Here is a 26314-nt window from a genome sequence, read left to right as displayed (position 1 = left end):
TTCACATGCTCACTGACTTTTTTGAGGTGTAAAATAAAGTATAAATATCGTAAGCTCAATGAATTTTTATCAAGTGAATACACTTAAATAACTACCACCCAGCTCAAGAAATAGAACAAACCCAAATTCCAGAAGCTTTCCTTGTGCCTCCACCCAGTCTTTATGCCAACCAAAGGTAACTACGGGTTTCTGACCTCTACCACCATAGGATCAGTCTTGCCTGCTTTTGTACTTTACATGAATAGATTCAGACAGTTGTGCCCTTTTTTGTATCTGGCTTCCCTTGCACAACATAACGTCTGAGATTCATCCACGCTGTTGTGTGCTGAATTTCCTCTGTGCTATATAGTATTCCACTGTACAAATATACCATAATTCATCCAATTTATTGTTGATACACACCTTGGTTGTTTTCCGCTTTGGGCTTTCCAAATAATACTGCTGTGAGCATTCTCATAAATATGTACCCATTTCTGGTCCATACATACTTAATGATAAAGTTCTGGGTCATAGCCTATGAACATATTTAACTTTATTAGGTACTATCCAAAGTTGTCCAGAGTATTGTACCAACTTCCACTTCCACTAACAGTGTATGAGCGTTCTAATTGCTCCACACTCCCAATCAAATTTGATATTGCCAGTTTTTAAGTGGGTAGACAACAGTATTGTGGTTTCAATTCCCATATTCTGTGGATATTAAGTGCCTTTTCACAAGTCTTTGATCATTGCCTATCTTCTGAGAAGCACCTGTTCAAGTCTTTATATAGCCTCGATAGGAGTCCTTTGTTGGATACATGTATTACAAATACTTTCTTCCATTCTATGACTTGCCCTTGCATTATCTTAAAGGGTTTTTTTCATGAGCAGAAGTTCTTAATTTTAATGAACTCTAATTTACTGATCTTTTCCTTTAAGGTTAATGCTTTTTGTGTCCCGTTTAAGAAATTTCTGTTTATTCCAGGGTCACAAAGATGTTTTCTATATCATTTTCTAAAAATGTTAATGTTTTACTTTTCACACATAATTATATCAGTCACATGGAACTGATTTTTATGTATGGTATGAAGTAAAGCCCAAAATTCATTTTATTCCAAATGGATATCCAATCGATCCAGCATTAATTGATAAAATCATTCTTTCCTAACAACATTGCAGTGACAACTTTGTTGAAAACCAGGTAATCATATATGTGTGTGTCTCCTTCTGAACTCTTTATTCTGTTTCCACCTTGAGTCTAAACAGCAATTAAACATTATTTTAGCATAACACTTTACCAAAATTCCATGTCTTTTTCAATATCCTTCCATTTTTATAGTAATAATGACTTTCACTGAACACTTTCCCTTTCTTTGCCTGGCACTGTTCTAAATGCCAGTGATTATCTCATTTAATCTTCCCAGCAGTTCTGAGTTAAGGGAATAGTCTCCTCATTTTAAAGATTAGGAAACAGGAAACATCTGAGAAGCTAATTCTTTTCTCTGGAATATGGGTTGTACCTTTTCTCAGTTCACATTTTGTTGTCATATTGTGAACTTTTGTGGAAAAACATCAGTAGTTTACGCAAGTTTAGGCAACTAATGTTGATACTTTTAAAGCTTGGTTGTGTTTTTGCAACAATAGGCATAAATGGAGCTTTTTACATACTAGGCATTTTGGAACTGGCAGACACTTGAGGAACTGTCTAGTCCAAACCCCCATTTTATAGCTGAGGAAACAGAATTTCAGAGAAATCATAGAGATGCTCAAATTTACATGATGTGATAGAGGCAAAAACGAGACAAGAATCCAACTCTCCTGCTCCTATTCCAGTGCTCTTTCTGTTATACCACAACTGCCTCTCATCATGCAACAAGTGTGTTGAATCATTGAGACTTCTCAACTGGCTTCCAGGTTTACCTTGGTGCCAGATACTTGAGGATGCCTGACTTGTGGGTGCCAGATTATGTTGGCTTTAATGAACTAGGAAACTGGAACCAATCAGCAGAGCTGGAAGCAGATGAACGGGCCAGAATCCAAATGTAGTTTAACAAGGTGCACTGAGACATCTACGAAAAAAAGAGAATTTCCAAAGCCCAGACCCCACAGAAATCAGGCTAGCAAGATTTGAATGGAACATAGGAATAAGACTTAGAGGGGTGGAGCTGTCTCTCCACTTAATCTTTCCACTTAGATTCTGTGTCTTCAAAATAGGAACTCATTGGCAAGCATCCCAGAAGCCCACTTCCATGCCAGAGGCCTTGCTTGACTATTCAGTTATTTCGATTTTTTTAAATCAAGGTATAATTCAGTAAAAAATGATCATACAATAAGGACAGTTAAAATTGTTCACTCACCAATGCCCCAGATGAATGGAGAAGACGTGTTTCCTTGTGAGCTGACAGCTCTACAGAATTTCCTATTTCTCTTCCCAGGGTTATTGCCAAAAGTCATACTATAAAAATAAGGTTGTCTGAGATCAAATACTTAGGTTACCTGGAATTTGCCCAAGGTCAGAATGCCCTCTGACGTAAAGATCACAAGAGGAAAAAAATCAGTGTTTGAAAATCAGGATGAAAAATGGATTCCCATGGAAGATGAGTGTGGGAGAAACAGCATCTGAAGCACCAGGCATCATGAAGATGTCAGAGACAAAACCCAGAAATGTGTCCAAGTGGAGAAGTGCCCTGAAGTGGGATTTTTCTTTCCCAAAATTTACTGAAGAGCTATCAGGGGCTCTTCCCTAGAACACAAAGAACAGATTTTAAGCATAATTTATTATTAAGTTTAAGTGTTGCATATAGATTTTATATTTAAACTATGTAGGGTAAATGTTTACAAAAGTTAATAGGTTAAATTTTCTACTTAAATTGGCATTGTTTCCTATAGTATAGTATTCAGTTTTTAGGAAAGGCGTCCCTTAGAAATGAAACATGACAGGGTTCTGCTTGTTGAAGCACGATGAACCAAGAAGAAGAATAAGCTATGGGCTAAAAAACTATGGGGGGCTGAATCCAGGGGGTTAAACTAAAGTAGTCTACCTAAGAGGAAGTAAAATTCCAAAATGTTAGGGAAGGTCTGAAATAAGAGACAATTGCAAGGCCAGTAGCATGCAAGTGGAGAATAAGATAAAGGAAGCAGAGAAAGTTGAAAGAGGTCCATAACTAAAACAAACAGCACATGCCAGAGCTTCCTCTAGTAGTTGGTGCTCCTGCTAGTGAGTTCTGCAGAGAATATTCAGGATACCAACAATCTCCTTGGGCACTTCTGCAAGGCAGGATGGGGTGGAGCGCCAACAGGTTCACAAAGCTGAAAGCTGCAGCATGCTTCAGTTGCGCTTGGAAGACTTGGACTGTAAAGCGTATTTCCCCATCTGATGACCTAAGTGGCAAGTCTAGAATTCTATCTATCCTTTGTCAGTGGAGGTCTATGAAGGCATCAGGTGTAAGGTGGGGCCAGCCAGAGCGGAGGACTGTAAGGCAGGTAAAATGCCTGTGTAAGGCTGGGGTTGATGTGCAATACAACATAATGATTTCCGGGCATGTTTTTTTCTACAAAGGGAATGAACCTTTCCAATGTTGCTCTTATTGGAAAGGGGTGAGTTCTCAGATGGGAAATACAAACTGTAGGAAGTAGGCCTAAGGCCTCTTTTAGGACCTCTTAGGTCTAGACTTTTGTTGTGGAGAGGTTGAGGTATGCGTGCCTGGATGACGCCTACTGGGTAGGGATGGGTGAGGACCAGATCGGCCTGGGCCTCGATCTGGAAGCAGGGGGAAAGCAAGCCACTTCTCGATGTTTTATGTTACTCTCTGTTTATTTTCCTTTCGTTATCCTCTAACCTTTAGCAAGTCCTACTTAAAAGTTACAGACTGGTTTCAGTTATGCTTGAGGTACTAAGAAAAGAATGATGGGGACCACACTTGGACCAAAGTGTTAACAAGTCTTGCCAGCTCCCAACCGGAGGGAGGAGTGATTCATAAGGAGGGTGTGGGTGCCCAAGGCGAGAATAGCCATGTGCTCTAGTTGCCCTAAAGTCCAAGGAATTCTTCCTTGACTGCTAACCTTTGAGGATCTGGGTTTATTTTATTAGAGAAGGCAATTTCTTTTTTGATGGCCCCTCTGTAGAAAAGGCTTTCAAGGGATCCTTGGCCCACTGGTGGGGAGCCTGTAGGTCAGCATGGGGCACATTTCAGAGTTAAATACCTCCTGGATGGTAAGGAAAATAGTGGGGGTAGAAACCATAAGTTCTCTGGAAGGACGCATTTTGTGCTCTGTGCGGAAGGAAATGATACAGGTAGTAAAGCCGGGCATAAAAAGGAGGCAGGACATCAGTCCTGTTCTGATTTAGGCCATGCGTCCGGCCACTGATCTGAGAGAGGAGGGTACCAAAGGTGGGACTATATTTGGAATGCCTCATTTATTCACCCATTTTATCTATTTAAAAGTTTACTGGCATACAGATGATCCTAACTCACATGCCACTTGTGTCTTCCACCGGGAAGGTAAATATATCCTCCATCTGGAGGTTAATTACCACCATTATTATCACCATTCCCCCACTTTTCTTAATAGTATCACCACACACATATATCCCTAAATAATATGTCTTTTACTTTTACCTAATTTTGAACTCTGTGTAAATGGTTTCATGCTATGTACATTTTTTCAGAATCTGCTTTTTAAATTTGGTATCATGCTTGAAAGATTCATCCATAATATTGTGTGGAACTGGAATTTGTTAATTTTCTAATGCTTGCACACACCACAATTTATTCATCCAATCTACTATTGATGGATATTTAGACAAAACTTCCAGTTTGGGCCTATTAGGGACAATTCTGTTTTGAACATTATTCTACATGTCTATTGGTGTACATGTGCAAGAGTCTCTCAAGAGACTAAACCAAGGAATGGAATTACAGAGCTATAGAGTATGTGTATTTTCTACTTTACTAGATAATGCTAAATTACTTTCCAAAGGTGATGAACCATTTCTAGTCCAGTGGCAGTGGGCGGGAGTACATGTTGTCCCATATCCTTGTCATCACTTGACTGTCAAGTAATGTATACTGGGAAGTATATTAAAAATTTCCAAATGTACTGAGCTTTTCCTAGTTAAATTTGTTGGTAATTATTTCTAATTTATTGCATTGTGATCCAAGAACATGATCTGTATGCTATCAATAAGTTTTTGAAAAATGCTTAATGGTATTATTCGAAGTCAATTTTTATAAATGTTTTCTGTGTACTTGAGAACAATGGACGATCTCCAATTGTGGGTATCATATTTTAGATAAGGTTATTAGATCAAACTTGTGAGCTGTACTGTACTGTTCATATTTTCTATAGTTTTAGTGAAAAAAATAGTGAATTTTTGAAGGTGAATTTTTGATGTTTGCCTTTATGAAGGTGAACTTTGCAAATTCTCCTTGTATTTCTGTCAACTGTAATTTTATGTATTTTGAAGCTATATTATTTGGTAACATATGCTTTAGACTTAAACTTTTCTGATGAATGAATTTTTTTAACATTATTTAGGGATTCTATATTTAATAATGTTTTCTATCTTAATATCTATCAGACATTAATGAAAAATACTAGTTTTCTTATTCTTTGAACATCACTAGTATATCTTTTTCCAATTTGTCTTTATGTTTTAAGTGCATCTTTTATAAATAGCATATGGCTAGATTTTTTTTTTATTCAGCTGATGGTATTTGTTAAATTTATTGTGGTTATTATTTTTTTGGTACTTTATTATGTGCTTTTTTTCTTTCTCTCTCTATTTTCTTATCATGCCTTCTTTTAGAATGAGCTTTTTTTGTTTCTTTCATTTCATTTGCCCCTCCCTGGTAGTTTGGAAGTTATATATTCCTATTATTATTAAATATATATATTTGTAATATTTATGGAATACGAATACTATAAATATATGTAGGACATAAATACAAAAAGGTAGGAATTGAATATTAAGAAACATACATACATGTTTATATGTTTCAAATTCTGTTCCAAGGTTAAATCCTAACATGCCAATTTTTCAAATACTGTTTTTTCTTTTAAAGCCTTTTGTAATACTAGAAAAATCACTATGAAATCTAACAACAATATCTGATATCTTGTGTCTACTTTTTTTTTTTGCATGGGCAGGCACTCGGAATCAAGCCCAGGTCTCCAGCATGGCAGGCAAGAACTCTGCCTGCTGAGCCACTGTGGCCCGTGCTGTGTCTACTTTTTAAGATTGTATTTGGCAGTCAAAAATGGAACCAGAAACTTGTTATTCAAGCAAATGAGTTATGTTCTTCACTATGACATGCATGAATGGCACAACTGAGTCCAAATTTCTGTCTTATGTAGAAGGAACTTTATGACAATACTACCCAAAATGGAAGAGGGAAATGGAAGCAACTTTACAAGGTTCTTACATTATACACAAAACGGTGTTTTAATTTGAAGGTAGCCTATGATAAATTAATGATGCATATTGTAAACTCTAGACTAGAGTTGAGAGTCATGGTACTCACCTGGGGTTGATTTTGCCCCTCAGGGGATATTTGGCAGTTGTCTGGGACAATTTTGGTTGCCACAACTTGGGGAGGGTTGCTACTGACATCTAAAGGTCAGGGATGCTGGTAAATATTAGGACAATCTTCCACAACAAAGAATTATTTGGTTCAAATTGTCAATAGTAGAGAGGCTGAAAAACCTGATCTAGATAAGCACTAAAGAAATAAAGAAGTATAGCTAATAGACAAATAGAAGAAGTAAAATGGAATATTAAATAAAAACAAAAACAAACCTTCAATTCAAAAGAGGGCAATAAAAGAAGGAAAAAGTATCAAAGAATGGATGGAACAAATAGAAATTAGCAATATAACAGACTAAAACCCAACCATTCCTAAAATTACATTAGATGTAAACAGTCTAAAACTTCTAAATAAAAGGCAGAGATAGACTGGATAAAAAAGGTGTTTATAAGAAATACATTTTAAATATAAAGAAGCATGTTAAAAGAGAAAGGATGGAAATATATACAAAGCAAATACTAAAGTGAAAAAGTTGGAGTAGCTATATTAATATCAATCAAAGTAGATGTCAAAGATAGAGGAATATTTCATAATGAGATAATGAGGCACAATAGCTCTAAATATCTATACACTTAAAAGTAGTTTAAAAGTAAATGAACAAAAATTTACAGAACTAAAAGGAGAAAGAGATGAAAGCCACAATTACAGCTGGAGATTCCAATATTTCTCTCAGTACCTGACAGAGTATGTAGACAGGAACTCAATAAGGAAATAGAAGACTTGAACAGCACAATCAACCAACTTGTCTCAACTGACTTTTATAACATAATATTCCCAATAGCAAAGAGTATATATTCTTTTCAAGTACATACGGAACATTCACACACAAAAAAATTAAAAAATAAAAAAAAATAACATGCTGAGTCATAAAATAAACTTTAATGGGTGGGCCACAGTGGCTCAGTGGCAGAGTTCTCGCCTGCCATGCCAGAGACCCAGGTTCAATTCCCGGTGCCTGACCATGCAAAATAAATAAATAAATAAAGTTTAATATGTTTAAAAGAATGAAATAAAATGTTCTCTGATCATGATGGGATTAAATTAGAAACTTTTTCAGCTCTATCTTCCAGTTCTCTAATTTTCTCTTTACTGAACGCAATCTGCTGTTTAACTAATTTGTTGAGTTTTTAATTTTATTTATTGTGGTTTTTCACTTCTAGACGTTCTACTTAATTTTTTAAAAAATCTCCTGGTAGTGTGATAGTCTCTTGTTCCTTATTCATACATTCAATTTCCTCTTTAGTTTCCTTAAAGATTTAAAAATACTTATTTTATATTCTATAGTCAATAATTTCAATATCCAAGGTCTTTATGTATGTAATTTATTTCTTCTGCTGACTCTCATCATGGTGCGTTATTTCCGTATGTGTTTCATAATTTTTATGTGAATTTATGTTTACTAGAATGTTTATCTGCAGCAAATCTTTAAGGCATTGGTTGAGGGTTAATTCCTCCAGAAAGCACACGCTTCTGATTCTTCTGGAAGCATTCATTACCCACTTGGTGCCACTTTAAACTAAATACTTGACTTGAAATATTATGGATCATATAGGTCGTGTCCTGAACAAAATCTCTGGGTCATTATGAATCAGAAGATATCATTATGTTAAAGAGCTTGCTTTAGCACATACATATCGTGGTTATCTGCTCTTGTTTCACTCCCAGGCTGTAAGAACTTCCTATACTTTCCTGCCAGTTCAACTACACATTTAAAAGATGCAACATTATAAAGAGTTTTATTGAAAAGGGTTTTTCAGGATATTTATAGCATACTGTAACTGGAAATAGAAGTCCTATGCAAAATTTTGTGTACATATACATTTGTGCATTTTTCTGAGGAGAGAATTTATGGTTATTGTTAGACATTCAAAGAGATCTGAGACTTCAAGGGAATAAAAACAACTCTCCTATATTTTGTTTCAGCCTTAGGCAAACTAAAACAGCAGATTTGACCTGAAATTTGTTGATCCCCAGGTAAGAGGAAGCTCTGCAGATACTCATTTAAAAGTGTTTTTCATTCCCAAAATGTTACCTGCTTTCTAAGTTCTAGTATTAACTTGATTTTATCCCTGTATACCTACTTAACTTCCAAACTATACTCCCAATAGAGAGAAAGTAAAACCAAACTTTTCTTCAATTTCCAATGCTCATTAACATATCATTTAAGATCTATCTCCTATGAAAGGAATACTTGGGAGTTTCCATGATAGCAACTTTCCATTTCTTCTGATGGATGAGCACTGCCACTAAAGATGTGCTTGACTCTTAAAAGTCTTTTCTTAACTAGCAAGACTGTTTGCCAATATAATTAAAGGAAAAATTTTTTTTTTGTATCACAAACTGTTTTTTTTTGAAATACCATCTCCAGGGTCATTTAGGAATTTAATTTTATCAGAAAATGAGAACTTTTTACATTTGGAAATGACAAGGATATAGACAGGGGGAAGAAGGATAAAATGATAGATAAAACCATGAAACAAATTGCTGTGGAAGCTATAGGTATGAGAACAGTGTAGGCACTGCAAGTTACTTGTAAAAGAAAATAATTGGGAAGAAGTGAGCCTCAGATATGCCAAATCACGGAGCTAGAGGAACAGACATCGTGAATATAAGATATAATTCAGTGATCTCATAGGTATCACTGGGACATGATGAAATGGATTGAAAGGCTTGAAATGTATAGAGGGAAATGTATGCCCAAATCCAAACAAACAGTTGTTTTAGGAGACAAAGTGCAGTAGGCTTATCTGTCAGGATATAAGCCCATTGGCAACCTACAAGCTTAAAGGTAAAATTACAGTGGAAATAAAAAGGGTGAGGCAAGAAACAAAAAAGGAGGTATAATATTATGAACGTATATAACAGATTTCCTGGTTAGATATGACTAGACTACATGTTTGCTAAATGGTGGTATATAGAGATGTCCAAAGAATGCCCTGCCCTTAGGAAACAAGTAAAAAGGAGAATTAAATCCAGAAGTAATATTTACTGCTGTATTAGAGCCATAAAGAAAATGTGCTGATTGGAACAAATAGAAACAATTCATTCTACCCGGAGGAAGGGGCTGAGGGTTTGGGGAGGAGTAGGAGAGTGCTGCAGAGGTTCTACCTTACTTTGGATGGGATTTTATCTAACACCGAAGTAGGCAGAGAGGAAAGGCATCCTAAGCAGAGGGAAAAGAGCAAGCAGAGGTCTGGAAGCAGGAATGAGTGTGGTGGACTTGCAGAGCCTGGAGTGGCCAAAGGTCATCACCCGCATGCATGATTTTGGGAGGTGGGGAAGGTGGGAGAGGAGGCTGAGGGCTATTCTTAAAGGGCTGTGTTAACAATAATACTCTGCTAAAAAAAGGGGACCTTATCCAGAGGTGTACGCAGATTATCAATAAAAAGTGACGTAATCTGATCCTCATGTGTGCATTTTAAAAAAGATAACTTTTTTTTATGAACCGACATTAGAGAATAAACTTGGAATATGTCATTGGTAACAGAGACCATCAGGAGTTAGAAATAGGGTAAGATAATGGGTAATTGGAGCTGAAGGGATACAGACTGTGCAACAGGACTAGATACAAAAACTCAAAAATAGACAGCACAATACTACCTAATTGCAATGTAACTATGTTAAAACACTGAATGAAGCTGCATCTGAGCTATAGTTTGTTTGTTTGTTGTTTTTTTTTATATAAAAAAGATAACTTGAGTAGCAAGGTGGAGAGTAGACACAGGGGAGGGAAATAACTGAAAAGGCTGGGACAATAGTGCTGGAGTCAGCAGTAAGGAACCTTAGGGTGGATGCGAGAACAAGGAATCAGATGTGATTTCAGAATTCCTTTTTGTAAAATTTAGGTTGATTAGGTAGCAGGTAATGCCTTTATAAAATATAGGGGACAAAGGAGAAAAAAAGGTTAGAGGGAAAGCAGGGCCCCAGCACCCATGTTCTATTGTTCTATGTGCTCTCTCTCAAAGCAACCCCCCAAATCTGGATCACTGTAAACACCTACTACCTCTGCTCCCACATCTAGGAAGGCTGAGAATAATTGAAGAAAATCTTACTATCAACCCAACTCCACAGTATTCAAACCCTGGCGTACCCTAAACAGTGCTTGGTAAGGCTCTGTGTCCGGGGCTTCTGGTCGGCTCCCTATCCTATCCCTTTCACCAAGTCCCCCACTCCTCCTACACACCCCTCCCTCTTCTGCCTTCGGCAGGTGGTTCTGCTTTCTATTTCACAGGTGAAGTGGATAAGTGGATATTATCAGGTGTGAACATGCACCAGCATCTGCTCCATTCCTTATATCTGTCTCTCTGTCTCAAAGGAAGAGGCAGTTTTCTTCCTTGCCTTGGCCCACTTTCCACTTACATTTTGAAGATGTTCCTCACCTTCTACAAGACCTTGCAAAATCAATCACCACTTCTAATTCCTGTAATCTTCAACCTCTCCTTCTTTCACTATCTCTCAGTACAGAAACATGGCCAAATCCTTTCAATCTTAAAAACAAAGGAAAAAGCCTCCTGTAACCCTGTCTCTCTTACCTTTCACAGCCAAGCTTCCTAGAAAAATCATCTACTCTTGTGTTTTTCATGTCCTTTTTTGCCCTCTTATTCCCCAACCAGCTGTAATCTGGCTTCCTCTTCTAAGCCATGGACACTGGTTTCACCAAGGTCATCAAGGATATCCCAGCTGCCAAATCCAAAGGACTTCTTATAGCTTTCTTTTCCTTGACTTCCCTACAATATCTGTGACTGCCTTTTAGCCTGGTCTGCCTGTCTCTGTTCATCTCTTCTCTGGTTGCCTCCAGGCTCCCTGGCCTCACCTTCCCGGCAATGTGGGTTGCTCTGCCTCTAATGGGGCATATCTTCCAGAGTTCTGGCCTGCACCCTCTCTCAATCTGTGACATCTTGGCCATTATGTCCCAGTCCAAACACTGATAACTCCCAAACTCCATCTCCAGCCTAGACTCCTAAATTTACTTGTTCTCTTGTCATTTCTACCTAGATATCTCTCAGGAATGGCAAACTCAACATGTCTTTATCTGAACTCACCATCTTCTCTCAACCCAGCTCTCTCAACATTTCCTATTTTGCTGAAAGACATCACTTTCCACACAGTACCTAAGCCAGAAACCTGGATGTCATTCTAGATTCTTCCCTTACCTCTAATATCGAAAAGTTTATTAATTCACTCACTCATTCATTCATTCAACAAACATTTCATATGCACCAACTATGTAACACATTGTGCTCTGCTGTAGGCACCGAGGTTCAATAGTGAACAAAATGCTGTCTCTGCCCCCAGAAAGCTTACCATCCACTGGGCAGACACACAAAAAACATCCTAAAAGAAGACTGTGGCAATAGGTTGGTCAGGAAGGACCTCCTTGAGGTGATGATGTTTGAGCAGAGACTTAAGAGCAGTGAGGAAGCTGGGAGAAAGGGAATCAGGACAGGGGGTGCATAAGTACAAAAGCACCAAGGCAGTAGCTGCCAGTCTTGTTAGAGGAACAAGGAGGCCATGTGGCTGAAGGAGAATAGGTGAGAGGAGGGCCACTGGACAGGGTTGGAGAGGTAGTTAGAGATAGCAGTAAGTCACAGTAAGGACCCTGGGTTTCTATCCTCAGTGGGATGGGAAATCCTAAAGGGGGTAAAACAGGGGAGTGACCTGATCTGATCTACATTTTACAGGGACTTTGTTGGCTTCAGTGTGGGAAGAAATGAGCAGACATGGGAGACTGGTTAGGAGGCTCCTGCAGCTGTTCAGACACCGCATCCTACATTTCTACTCCCCAATTTTTTACCTGGCTATTACCTCTTTCCAGTCTGACTCAACTGGCTCTGCTTTAGTTGGGGCACTGTCTCCATTTACCTTGAACATTTTAATGGCCACCACGTGAATCTAGCTCCTTACTCTGGCAGAGGGATCTCTCCAACATGTCAACTGTATCCTGATTCTCCCCTGCTGAAAACACTTTGCTTACCATGGTGCTCAGAATAAAACTCCTATTCCTTAACATAGCCAGCAAGTCCCTCTTCTGACTTAACTGAGGCTGCCAACATGCTCCATGTTCTGGACACACTGTACCTCAGGGCCTTCTAGACTCTAATCCCTTAGCCTGAAATGTTTTTTTCTTCATGCTATCTTGCACACCCCTATTTATTCTTTAAGTCTAGGTTTAAATGTTACTTTCTGTCCCCAACACTGTCCTACTCCCACATTTAAATTATAGGTCACTCCTACATTTACTCGTTTAATGTTAGTTGACAGTAAACCGCAGGAGGACAGGAATCTTATTTAGTTGGTTGCTGTTGTTTTTTACCACTGTATACCAATCACAAAGAGCCCTTGACACGTTTCATGAATGGATGGATGATGATGATGTTCTCCAGTTGAAAATGCTGCTGCCTTCTTCATTAAATGAAAACTCCCCAACATGGCTGTTGTAGTTTGCTAGCTGCTGGAATGCAATATACCAGAAACGGAATGGCTTTTAAAAAGGGGAATTTAATAAGTTGCTAGTTTACAGTTCTAAGGCTGAGAAAACGTCCCAGTTAAAGAAAATCTATAGAAATGTCCAATCTAAGGCATCCAAGGAAAGATACCTTGGTTCAAGAAGGCTGATGAAGTTCAGAGTTTCTCTCTCAAGTGGAAGGGCACATGGTGAACACAGTCAGAGTTTCTCTCTCATCTGGAAGGGCACGTGGCAAACACAGCATCATCTGCTAGCTTCCTCTCCTGGCTTACTATTTCATGAAGCTCCCTGGGAGGCATTTTCTTTCTTCATCTCCAAAGGTTGCTGGCTGGTGGACTCTGTTTCTTGTGGCTATGTCGTTCTGCTCTGTTCTCTCTGAATCACTCATTCTCCAAAATGTTTCCTTTTTTATAGGACTCCAGAAACTTATCAAAACCCACCCAAATGGATAGAGACACGTTGTCACCTGTCCAGCTTAACAACCACTCTTGTTTAAATCACACCTCCAGGGAGATGATCTGATTACAGTTTCAAACATACAGTATTGAAAAGGGATTATTCTGCCTTTATGAAATGGGATTTACATTAAACATGGCTTTTTCTAGGGAACACATAGCCTTTCAAATTAGCACAACGGCCTAGAAAGCTATTCATGATTTCTTCTCTGCTTTAACTACAATTACCATCCCACTTGACTTTCATGTTCTAGACAATCCAAACTTTATGTAGTAGTTTCCTGTAAAACTTTCCATCATCCTGGGGACTTTGTACACACTCTTCCCTCTGCATGGGAAACTCTTCCCCTCCTGAGTGCATGCAGACATGGACTCTTCATTCATTCACCAAACACTCACTATGACAGACACTGTGCTCACTGCTGGGGACTGACAGAGCAGTAAACAGTGGGAAGACAGATAGGAGACAAAATTAAGTCATACAGATAGTATGTTAGCAAGTAATGAGTGCTGAAGAAAAAAGTTAAGCAGGAAAGGGAGACAGAAAGTGGGAGGGGATGAAATTCAAAGTAGTGAGGCTAGGGAAGACCTTACTGAGAAAATGACACTTCAGGAAAAACTTAAAAGAGGTGAGGGAATTAGCCATGTGGTTCTCCAGGAAAGTCGACTTTAGGCAAAGGGCACAGCAAGTGCAATGTCTATAGAGCACAAAATGAAGTGCAATGAAGCTAAAGCTCTCCAGAGTCCCAAGAAGAGGTAAGCAGTAAAAGAACAGCCTTTTGGAGAAGACAAATGGGGAAAAAAGTAGTGCAAAAATTAGAACGAAGAGCAAACAGTGTCCTCTATGAGTCCACATCAGAGAGAACTTCAAGATGGAGCAGGAGACAAAAAGCCAAATGCTGTGTGGACTGATGTCATGGACAATCTGTTTCACTGATCTCTGAAGCCATGATGCAAAGGGAATACAGAGTAAGTAGGAAGTGAGAAAGAAGCAGCAAGTATAGACTACTCTTTCAAGCTGTCTTGATGGATAATGGGAGGTGAAAGTTTCTGGTGCTGAGGCAAGGTTCTGAAGGATGAAGGAGACATAAGTTGGTACAGTGAAAGGAGGAAGGCAGAACAAAGGGAAAGATAAAGGTGCTAGGGTTAGGGGATGGTGGATGGGATAAGGTCTTCCCATAGCTGAGAACAAGAGCCCAGGTGGAGGCCTGGTTGCTGGGGAAATACATGGACCTTTTCACCAATAAACTCCAGGGATTCCATGCTTTTCTTTTCTTCCCAAATAGCAGGTCCAGAGACTTCATCTCAGCCTTTGTGCTTTCAACCACTACCACCAGTTCTATCCCTAAGGATCTCCAGCCTCAGTCTGGTACACAGAGGAACACAGTCTCTCTGGTTCCTACTTCTTCTGCCTCCCAAAGTGAGTAGTCATAGCAAGAAACTCTCAGTAGGTGACAATATAACCAAAAAGGGAAGTTACAGAGATCAGGAATTTTATGAAGTTCTTACAGGCATTTTTCCTGGTCTCTAGTTTGTAATACCCTGGATGAAATGGGTTCCTGAGGTCAGGGATCCCCAGTCCAACCTCTGGAGGGAAGGTAAAGCCGTGCAGCCAGCAAAGGGACAGAGGCAAATCCTGCCGAGTGACTGTGCTCCGTTGACCAGAGGAGGTGACCTGCATTCCTGAGGCTCTCAGCCCAGATGACGCCCATTGACCTAAGTGTTTCCTTATGCCTGGACAGGAACACAGAGCCTTCTTTTTTTGACTCAAATGGCTGCACTTGGTAAGGGTGGGAAATATGTGCAGGTGGCTGAGCAGAGAGGGGTGTACATCTTGGGCTGGGTTCAGAGAAGAGAGTGGCAAGGAGCAAAGACAGACAAGAGGGATATGACCATGGGGATGTAGTCCAGGCATTTCACCAAGACCTCTGCTAAATTGTGGTGAAGGTGTAAATTCCAATTTGCAGGAAGCTGCAAGAACAAGTGGATTTGTATGTTTGTTTATTTATTCTTGTCCATTCATCCATTCATTTATCTCCCCCCAGTGGTTTTTAGTGTATTCACAAAGTTGAACTACTATCTAATTCCATAACATTTTTATCACCCCCAAAAGAAAATCTGTATCCATGAACAGTCAGCTCCCCCTCCCCTCAGCTCCATTCATTCATTTTTAAGGCTGGGTATGCTAGGTTGAATCTGTTATGTACCCTCAAAAGCCAAGTTCTTTTAATCCAGTCTTGTAGGGGCAGACCTATGGTTAGGTGGGACCTTTTAATTGGGTTGTTTTCATGGAGATGTGACTCCACCCATTCAAGGTAGGTCTTATTTCGCTTTAAAGGATTTCTAAAGGAATCCTTTAAGAGAGTCATTTTGGAGACAGCTATGGAAATCAGAACACAGCTGCTTGGAAAAGAGAACACCCAGGGAGATGCTAAGCTATGAGATGAAATCCAGAGTTTGCCCTGGAGAAGCTGAGAGGACCTACAGATGCCTAGAAAGAAAAATGCTCCAGAGATGCTACAAGACGACCCACAGGACACAGAGAGAAAACCACTGGGATGAGAAGCTGAAACCAACGAATCAGGAGCAAGGACTAGGAGGTGCCAGACATGCCTTCCGAACTGACAACAGTGTTCCAGATGCCAGTAACCTTTCTTCAGACTCCAAGTATCTTAATTTGGACATTTTCATGGTCTTAGAATTATAAATTTGTAATCTAATAAATTCCCTTTGTAAAAGCCAATCCATTTCTGGTATATTGCATTCTGGCAGCTTTAGCAAACTAAAACATTAGGCTAGGATAATCCTGCCATGTTCAAGATACAGAGCAGAAAATATTAGAGAAGCAAGATGCTGGAGAAGTGGCGAACATCTAACTCCCGAAAATTTGTCAAAAGTTTGAATCAACTAAAAGCTGAATAAAGGCCCTGCCTCATCTGGCAGACAATTTCCTTTCTTAGCAGACTAAAGCAAACCAATAAATGTTTGTTTAATTGAACAGAATGGGTACCTATTACTCTGCAGCCAATTCAGACCAATAAGGAAGAACTGACATCATGCCATGACAACCAGGAGTGGTCTGGCTACAAGCAGCCTGGACCTCAGCCTTCCTAAAGGCAGAAGTGATTCCACAGTGTGGGGAATGAACTCAAGCTGTGGGGAATGAACTCAAGCTATGGGGACATGGATGAATATATAGGAGGCTTAGCTGAGAAATTATAACTCAGAAGATACACGATAGCTCTTAGCTGGTGTCTAAAGTGTTGTCTTCTGAGAGACAAGGCTTCATCTGGAGGGCTCCAAAGAGCATAAGTAGGACCAAAGCGTGGAAAATTACAGGAAGACAGTATTTCAGGCCTTACAGGGAAGGGTCTCCTGGTAGTCAGTCATGCAATCTTAAGGCAGAATGGGCTGCCTTTAAAGGTCGAGAGTGCAAATACAATCTGGATATTGAATAAGTGGAAGCTGTAGAGGTAATGTGAAAAACAGAGGATGATCTGCCAGCCATGGCATTTCCACATTTGAGTGGTGAGGTCAGAGTTGAGGGGTGCTGCAAATGATCTGTTACAGTCATAAAACACTGAAGTGTGTGATTTATTGTCTTTACAAATTAGAGTAGATTCTGGGTTATGGTTTTAACACAATTCTTATTCACTTGCATTCTTAAATATTTTTTTGAACAAAAGCGAAAGGGTGGAACTAAAGTCAGTATGCTGGGTAATGTCATGAGAGAGCTCCACTTAGTGTGCTTAGAGACTAAAAGAGGAGGAGAATTGCTGGCTAGAAGACTGACAGGATCCCTCCCAGCAGTGAGCTTCCACAAGGGTCCAGCGGTGCCCCCCCCTCATCCTGAAAATCTAATTTTGATTTCTGGAGAACAGATGGTCATTGTATTTTTATAGAATTTATCTGCAGAATGTAATATCTAACCCTATACATGAACAGAGAGACTGGTGAAGGGGATAAGTCCTGGGATCACATCTGAGCTCCACAGAAAGGGAGAGTGAAACTAGCTAATTATATTTTGTTTTTCAGAGAAGAGTCATTCAGATTATTTCAGTGGGACCAAAGGAAAGTTGAACCTTTATATCTTCTTTAAATGAAAATAGTTAAAGGTGATGTAAATATGCCCAGAAATCATTATATGTGATTTGAAACATTACACATTTTCTCCTCTAAGCAAGAATTGACATGAACTGATAACTAATGAACTTGAACTCAGCTATTCTCACCTCAATCCAAGCTGTAATTGACTTTCAATTTTCATCTCCCAAGATAAACGGCCCTGGCAAAACCCTAGGTCACAAAGCCAACTGTAGAAGTATCACCATAAAAACACTTGACTAACTCAGACCTTTTCAGAGTCTCCTTTGACTTCTTTCCCATGTCATTTTTCTGCTGCTTTGCCAAATGAAAAGATATTAATTACTACTCTGGCATGCAAGAACCAAGCAGATGGAAGGTGGCTTGGATCACCTAGTATAGTATGCTACTGGGCAGCCTCTGGTTTCTTGCACCTCGTAATTTTTTTTTATTACAAAAAGTTTTTTCATTACAAAACTATCATTACCACATTATAGACATTTGGAAACTGGAGAAAAGAGAAAAAATCATTTAGGATCCCAACATCCTAATAAAATCAGTTTGCATTTTATTGCATTAACTACTTTTCTTCAGGGCTTTCTTTGTATCTAGTTAAACAAACTGCATATATTTAGCTTATTTATATCCCAGCTCCTTTGAAAATGATTTGCAGCAGCTTCTATTTAATATATATCATCAGAAAGACAACTCCAGGGCGACATACTCTCACAGCAACTTGGCTCCATGACTTCCTTTTGCCTAACTTGTGGGTTCTATCTGCCAAGTGAAACCTCAGCATCATCTTGGACTCCTTCCCCTAAACTCCAACACCCATTTCCAGGGATTCTTCTGTCATTATCCCCCTCTCATAACTGTCCTCCCTACCCACTGATACTGCCACCATCACTAGCCCAGTTCCTTACTACCTATATCCCTAACCTATTGTGATATTTCTTTGACTTTTTTCCCTGTCTCCATTTTCTCTCCTTTTCTCATCTTGCACTGCTAAAATATTCTTTTCATTTTGACTACTCTCCTGTTGAGCAACATTTGACTTTTCATAATCTGACAAAAAATAAAGAGCATTCTTTGGTCTAAAGTCTATTAACATGTACAATCTGTTCCCAATCACCCTTGCATACCATTTCCCTACACAAAACCTCTGCTGGTGTCCTTGTACCCAATACATGAACCTGCAGTATGTAGAATGAAAGGAACAGGATATGTGCCTGCTTCTGGTGTCCCTTCAAGGTAAAGGGTGCTGAGCCAGCCAAGATGTAATATCAGATATGAAATTTACTCTTCTGCTGTTAACAACTATAAAAATATAAAAATAAATGAAGCCAATGTTTTTAAGCACTGACAACAAACAGAGCAGGAAGAGAAGGAAATTATAGGAGGTAGGAGGTGAGGTCCATAGTCACAAGTTTTCCTGCCTGGGGACACTTCCAACTGTGGCTCTGGGAAGTGGTCCATAAAGAGGGCAGGTCTGTGTGGGTTTCTGCACCTGTATCTGCTTTTATAAGTAGGCTGCTCAAATTTTAGATTTTAAAAATACATAACTCCTATAAAATTTCCATGGGAAGTTCTCTCTCTCTATGGTTATCTTCTTTTCAATTGCCCTCAATTGAAAATAGTAAGCAATCCTTCCCACAGTTTCAAGGAGGGCTCCCACTAAAAGAAGATAAAAGCATTTTTAGGCACTGCTGTTTTCTGTCTCTCAGCTCTCTACCTACTAATCTGCTCTGCTTATTAGAATAGAGAAGAGATTACACACTGAACCTACAGAATCGTGCGTCAGAGGGAGCATGAACAGCTCTGCAAGGCTGAAAAGACTAGGCCACTAGACCATCAACACTCTGCAGCACGCTGGAGGTACAAAGGGGGGTGGGGCTCCCCATTATGGGCAAGCTGCCAAAGGCCACCTCCGAGAAGGACCTTAAGCATATCTTAAGTGGCCCAGATACCATCCTAGAGAGGGGTGAGAAGTAGTTAAAGACTATAATCAGAATACTTGGGGACCCTGGCAGGGGGGATGCATAGAGCTTGCTCTTCTCACACCCAGACATTTTTCCTGCTTGGCTCCATTCTGAAAGAATACTTAAAGAGCCCCTAATAGCCTGCATTTTAAAGGCCTGCTGGGAGCAGCCCAGGTTTCTCTAACTCAGGCCTTGGGTTGTAAATGTCAGGGAGGGGGTTCCTACTTCCTACTGTGAGCTTGTCCTTTGGAGGACACACCTTGAACCACCCTTATATGTTGTTAAGAGTCAGGTAAAGAACCCTGTGCCTGTCAGAAGCAGAGTCCTTTGGGGGTTTCTTTCTGTAACACTTTATACTCAAACAGGAGCTTCCTGAAGGGCCAAGGCTTAGAATTAGTTCTTCTCCCCTCACTGCTCCTTCTTCTGAGGCCCTAGAAGAGTTGTGGTGAGAGGACATTTCTATTTTCACCCTCACCAAGGTAACCACAGGAATATAACCTTTAAGTCACATGCTGTGCAGGCTCAGGGGCCTATGGCAAGTTCAGGAATGCAGCAAACCCAAACTTACATGCTATCCCCCGCCCAGGAAACGCATGGCAACCAGGCCATCCACACCAGTATGCAGACTGCCTGCGACCCAGAATGGTATAGAAATTTCCATCCTACCATCAGTGAGTGGCTTGCAGGAGAGAGCGTCATCGAGGTCTCGTGCAGTTGAAGGGTCAATGGTGAAGATACAGTCTTTTCTAGGGAAGATTGAAGATATAATTAGCAACAAACAAAAGACACTTTACCTCCACTGCAGTGCAGCTTTAAGGAACATTTAATATTGCAAATGTGCTCTGTGAGGCAAAGCAAAGAGCAATTACTATAATCTAATCTCTCTGAAAAGGGGAGGAAGACAAAGGAGAGCCAAATGGGTGACAGTAATGACTCCATACTGTCTCTGGAAGTCTTTCTCTTCTAAGTCTGTGGACAGGCAGCTACTTCTTAGCCCAGAGCAAGAATTGTGTGAGCATGTGGACACAAGCAGCGTCCATGAATGAGGCTCCTAAGATGGATCTGATATGGAGACAAGTCTCTTTGGTCAGTTCTTACTTATGTCTGCAACAGGCACCCTTTCTCTCTCACATGGGCTAGTCAATGCTCTGCACTGCCACTGGGCTCTTCCCGAGCTCTCCCTCCACTTCATCCAGCTCTGGTAGTGCCATGGCTGCCTGTCCCTGTGTCCTGACTCATCAATGCTGGTGACAGGGGACATCTTGGCACTTCGCCACAATCAGATACGTCTGTTCTTAAAGACTTCTTTCATGGTGTCGATCAATATTTTCCCAAAGCCCCCAGAGGGCTGCTCTGGGTGCCAGCCTATCAGGCTCTCCACATTGCTCATTGCCCTTAATCCTGATAACCCTCTGCAGGCCTGTTTCCCTCACACTGATCATTTACCACCCCAATATCTCAAATCTAAGATTAATGATACGATGTACCATCAATTTAACAATACCTTTTTTGAGAAATACAAAGTTCTACTATATTAAATATATACATTGATTTTATCGTACATCAGGATTTCAGAAACATTAAAAGATTGCAATAATTTTTTCTTTTTTAGCATGGGCGGGCACCAGGAAATGAACCTAGGTCTCCGGCATGGCAGGTGAGAACTCTGCCTACTGAGCTACCGAGGCCCTCCCAGAAACGTTAAAGTTTTAAAAAGAAAAAAAAAGTGATCTTGAACTGTGAATGGATACCAAACTGTGGTACACCCACACAATAGAATAAGACTGTTCTAGTTTGCTAGCTGCCGGAATACAATATACCAGAAACGGAATGGCTTTTAAAAGGGGTGATTTAATGAGTTGCTAGTTTATAGTTCTAAGGCCAAGAAAATGTCCCCGTTACAACAAGGCTATAGTAATGTCCAATCAAAGGCATCCAGGGAAAGATACCTTGGTTCAAGAAGGCCGATGAAGTTCAGGGTTTCTCTCTCAAGTGAGATGGCACATGGCAAACACAGTCAGGGCTTCTCTCTCAGCTGGAAGGGCACATGGCAAATACGGCGTCATCTGCTAGCTTTCTCTCTTGGCTTCCTATTTCATGAAGCTCCCTGGGAGGCATTTTCCTTCTTCATCTCCAAAGGTCACTGGCTGGTGGACTCTCTGCTTTGTAGTGTTGCTCTCTCTGAATCTCTCTGAATCTCTCATTCTCCAAAATGTTTCCTCTTTTATAAGACTTCAGAAACTAATCAAAACCCACTCAAATGAGTGGAGACATGTCATCCCCTAATCCAGTTTAACAACCATTCTTAACTAAATCACATCAACCAGGGAGATGATCTCATTACAGTTTCAAATATACAGTATTGAATAGGGATTATTCTACTTTAAGAAATGGGATTTATATTAAAACATGTCTTTTCTTAAGGGGCATACTTCCTTTCAAACCAGCACAGTCCAGTAGGAACTCCCTGCAAGGCCTGGAGCCTGTGCCTTCCCTAGGGGAGGGGTAAAACCCAACTCTGGTGGAATCCCTCCCTTAAGGAATTCAGACACCAGGGCTAGGTAATTTGAGCCATTAAAACCAGCCTACAACCTCTCCTCTGTCTCCACCATGCCCCCAGCAGGGAGAGTCTGTCAAAGTTAAAAGTACCACATCATCTTATTCTGGTGGGACCTGCAGGCAGACAAGCACCACATATTGGGCAGGATAAGAAAAACAGAGTCCAGAGACTTCACAGGAAAGTCTTTCAACCTGTGGGGTCTCATCCTCAGGGAAAATCAATGCAGGTGACTCTTTCCTCCTGATAGGAGGCCAGTTTGGTCTGGGAAAATCCGGCTGGAGTCTATAATACCTACGTAGACCCTCCTAAGGGTGGGGGGAAAAGCACCATACAAAGCATGGCATGAAACAAGAAAAAAAGGACTGAAAAATTCTCCTCTGTAAAACAAAACCTAAGCTAGAGGTCCAGAAAAAGCTGAACTGAATGTCAAAGAACAGATAGACAACAAATTCATCCAGCAAGAAAACCCTAGGTAAAAGAAGTGAAAGCAATTTCCAGAATAAACTAATTAAGGTAATTAAATGCCTAGACACCAGCAAAAAAATAACAAATCACACTAGGAAAACTGAAGATATGACCCAGTTAAAGGAACAAACCAACAATTCAAATGAGATAAAGGAGTTGAAACAATTAATTCAGAATATACAAACAGACATGGAAAACCTCATCAAAAACCAAATCAATGAATTGAGGGAGGATATAAAGAAGACAAAGAATGAACAAAAAGAAGAAATCAAATGTCTGAAAAAACGAATCATGGAACTTATGGGAATGAAAGGCATAGTAGAAGAGATGAAAACAATGGAAACCTACAATGGTAGATTTCGAGAGGCAGAACATAGCATTAGTGAACTGGAGAACGGAACATCTGAAATACGACAAGAAAAAGAAAATATAGGGGAAAATATGGAAAAATATGAGCAGGGACTCAGGGAACTGAATGACAATATGAAGCACACAAATATACGTGTTGTAGGTGTCCCAGAAAGAGAAGAGAAGGGAAAAGGAGGAGAAAAACCAATGAGGAAATTATCACTGAAAATTTCCCAACTCGTATGAAAGACTTAAAATTACAGATCCAAGAAGTGCAGCATACCCCAAAGAGAATAGATCCAAATAGACGTACTCCAAGACACTTACTAATCAGAATGTCAGAGGTCAAAGAGAAAGAGAGAATCTTGAAAGCAGCAAGAGAAAAGCAATCCATCACATACAAGGGAAGCCCAATAAGACTATGTGTAGATTTCTCAGCAGAAACCATGGAAGCTAGAAGACAGTGGGACGATATATTTAAATTACTAAAAGAGAAAAACTGCCAACCAAGACTTATATATCCAGCAAAATTGTCCTTCAAAAATGAGGGAGAAATTAAAACATTCTCAGACAAAAAGTCACTGAGAGAATTTGTGACCAAGAGACCAGCTCTGCAAGAAATACTAAAGGGAGCACTAGAGTCAGATACGAAAAGACAGAAGAGAGAGGTGTGGAGAACAGTGTAGAAAGGAAGACTATGAGTAAAGGTAAAAAGAAGGAAAATTAAATATGACATATAAAATCCAAAAGGCAAAATGGAAGAAGAAATTACTACCTGTACAGGAATAACACTAAATGTTAACGGATGAAACTCCCCTATCAAAAGACATAGACTGGCAGAATGGATTAAAAAACAGGACCCATCTATATGCTGTCTACAGGAAACACATTTTAGACCCAAAGATAAACACAGGTTGAAAGTGAAAGGTTGGGAAAAGATATTTCATGCAAATAACAATCAGAAAAGAGCAGGAGTAGCTATACTAATATCCAACAAATTAGACTTCAAATGTACAACAGTTAAAAGAGACAGAGAAGGATACTATGTTTTAATAAAAGGAACAATTCAGCACGAAGACATAACAATCATAAATATTTACGCACCGAACCAGAATGCTCCAAAATACATGTGCCAAACACTGAAAAAAGAAATAGACACATCTACCATAATAGTTGGAGACTTCAATTCCCCACTCCTATCAATGGACAGAACATCTAGACAGAGGATCAATAAAGAAACAGAGATGTGAATATTACAATAAGTGAGCTAGACTTAACAGACATTTATAGAACATTACACCCCACAACAGCAGGATACACTTTTTTCTCAAGTGCTCATAGATCATTCTCAAAGATAGACCATATTCTGGGTCACAAAGCAAGTCTCAACAAATATAAAAAGATTGAAATCATACAAAACACTTTCTCAGGTCATAAAGGAATGAAGCTGGAAATCAATAATAGGCAGAGTGCCAGAAAATTCACAAATATGTGGAGGCTTAACAACACACTCATAAATAACCAGTGGGTCAAGGAAGAAATTACAAGAGAAATCAGTAAATAACTCAAGGAAAATGAAAATGAAAAGACAACATATCAAAACTTATGCGACACGGCAAAGGCAGTGCTAAGAGGGAAATTCATTGTCCTAAATATCTATATCAAAAAAGAAGAAAGGGCAAAAATCGAGGAATTAACTGTCCACTTGGAAGAACTAGAGAAAGAACAGCAAACTAGTCCCAAAGCAAGCAAAAGGAAAGAAATAACAAAGATTAGAGCAGTCTTGCTACGGGATTGATGGACCCGTAGCAAGACTGACAAAAAGAAGAGAGGATGCAAATAAATAAGATCAGAAATGGAGAGGAGACATAACCACTGACCCCACAGAAATAAAGGAAGTAATGACAGGATACTATGAACAATTTTATACTAATAAATACAACAATGTAGATGAAATGGACAACTTCTTACAAAGGCATGAACAACCAACTTTGACTTGAGAAGAAATGGATGACCTCAACAAACCAATCGCAAGTAAAGAAACTGAATTAGTCATTAAAAAGCTCCCCCCCAAAAGTCCAGGACCAGATGGCTTCACATGTGAATTCTACCAAACCTGCAAGAAAGAATTAGTACCAATTCTGCTCAAACTCTTCAAAGAAACTGAAGAGGAGGGAAGGCTACCTAACTCATTCTATGAGGGCAGCATCACCCTCAGACCAAAGCCAGACAAAGATCTACAAGAAAAGAAAATTACAGACTAATCTCTCTCATGAATATAGATGCAAAAATCCTCAACAAAATTTTAGCAAATCGAATCCAGCAACACATTAAAAGAATCATACATCATGACCAAGTAGGATTCATCCCACGTATGCAAGGATGGTTCAACATAAGAAAATCAATTAATGTAATACACCACATCAACAAACCAAAGCCAAAAAACCACATGATCATCTCGATTGATGCAGAAAAGGCATCTGACAAAATTCAACATCCTTTTCTGTTGAAAACACTTCAAAGGATAGGAGTAGAAGGGAACTTCCTCAAAATGATAAAGGGAATATATGAAAAACCCACAGCTAATATCATCCTCAAAGGGGAAAAACTGAAAACTTTCCCCCTAAGATCAGGAACAAGACAAGGATGTCCACTATAACCACTGTTATTCAACATTGTGTTGGAAGTTCTAGCCAGAGCAATTAGACAAGAAAAAGAAATACAAGGCATCAAAAATAGGAAAGGAAGAGGTGAAACTCTCACTGTTTGCAAATGATATGATACTATATGTAGAAAACCCGGAAAAATCCACAGCAAAACTACTACAGCTAATAAATGAGTACAGCAAAGTGGAAGGTTACAAGATCAACACTCAAAAATCTGTAGTGTTTCTATACACTAGTAATGAACAATCTGAGGGGGAAATCAAGAAACAACCAAAAGAATTTATAATTGCAACCAAAAGAATAAAATATTTAGGAATAAATTTAACTAAAGAGACAAAAGACCTATACAAAGAAAACTACAAGAAATTGTTAAAAGAAATCACAGAAGACCTAAATAGATGGAAGGGCATACCGTGTTCACAGACTGGAAGACTAAATATAGTTAAGATGTCAATTCTACCTAAATTGATTTACAGATTCAATGCAATACCAATCAAAATCCCAACAGCTTAGTTTTCAGAAATAGAAAAACCAATAACCAAATGCATCTGGAAGGGCAGGGTGCCCCAAATACCTAAAAGTATCCTGAGAAAAAAAAATGAAGTCAGAGGCCTCATGCTACCTGACTTTAAGGCATACTATGAAGCTACAGTGCTCAAAACAGCATGGTACTGGCATAAAGGTAGATATATTGACCAATGGAATCGAATAGAGTGTTCAGATATA

The 26314-nt window shown here is 39.4% G+C and overlaps 1 protein-coding gene across 5 annotated transcripts in view; it reads right to left on the bottom strand.

Annotated features, from left to right (window-relative positions):
• DIS3L2 (DIS3 like 3'-5' exoribonuclease 2) overlaps positions 1–26314 on the bottom strand; it is a 526830-nt gene that overhangs the window by 137322 nt on the left and 363194 nt on the right. For all 5 annotated transcript variants that reach the window (XR_013173119.1, XM_077155428.1, XM_077155431.1 and 2 more), the window contains exon 10: positions 20216–20295. Coding sequence is in view for 4 of the 5 variants with exons in the window: in XM_077155428.1 (XP_077011543.1) it covers positions 20216–20295 (80 nt within the window). In the remaining variant the exon portion in view is untranslated. The remainder of the gene's footprint in view (positions 1–20215; positions 20296–26314) is intronic.

This window comes from Tamandua tetradactyla, chromosome 3 (genome assembly GCF_023851605.1).
Source record: "Tamandua tetradactyla isolate mTamTet1 chromosome 3, mTamTet1.pri, whole genome shotgun sequence".
NCBI lineage: Eukaryota > Metazoa > Chordata > Mammalia > Pilosa > Myrmecophagidae > Tamandua > Tamandua tetradactyla.
Note: the sequence above shows the minus strand (reverse complement) of the source record. Positions and strands in the feature narration are given on the sequence as shown.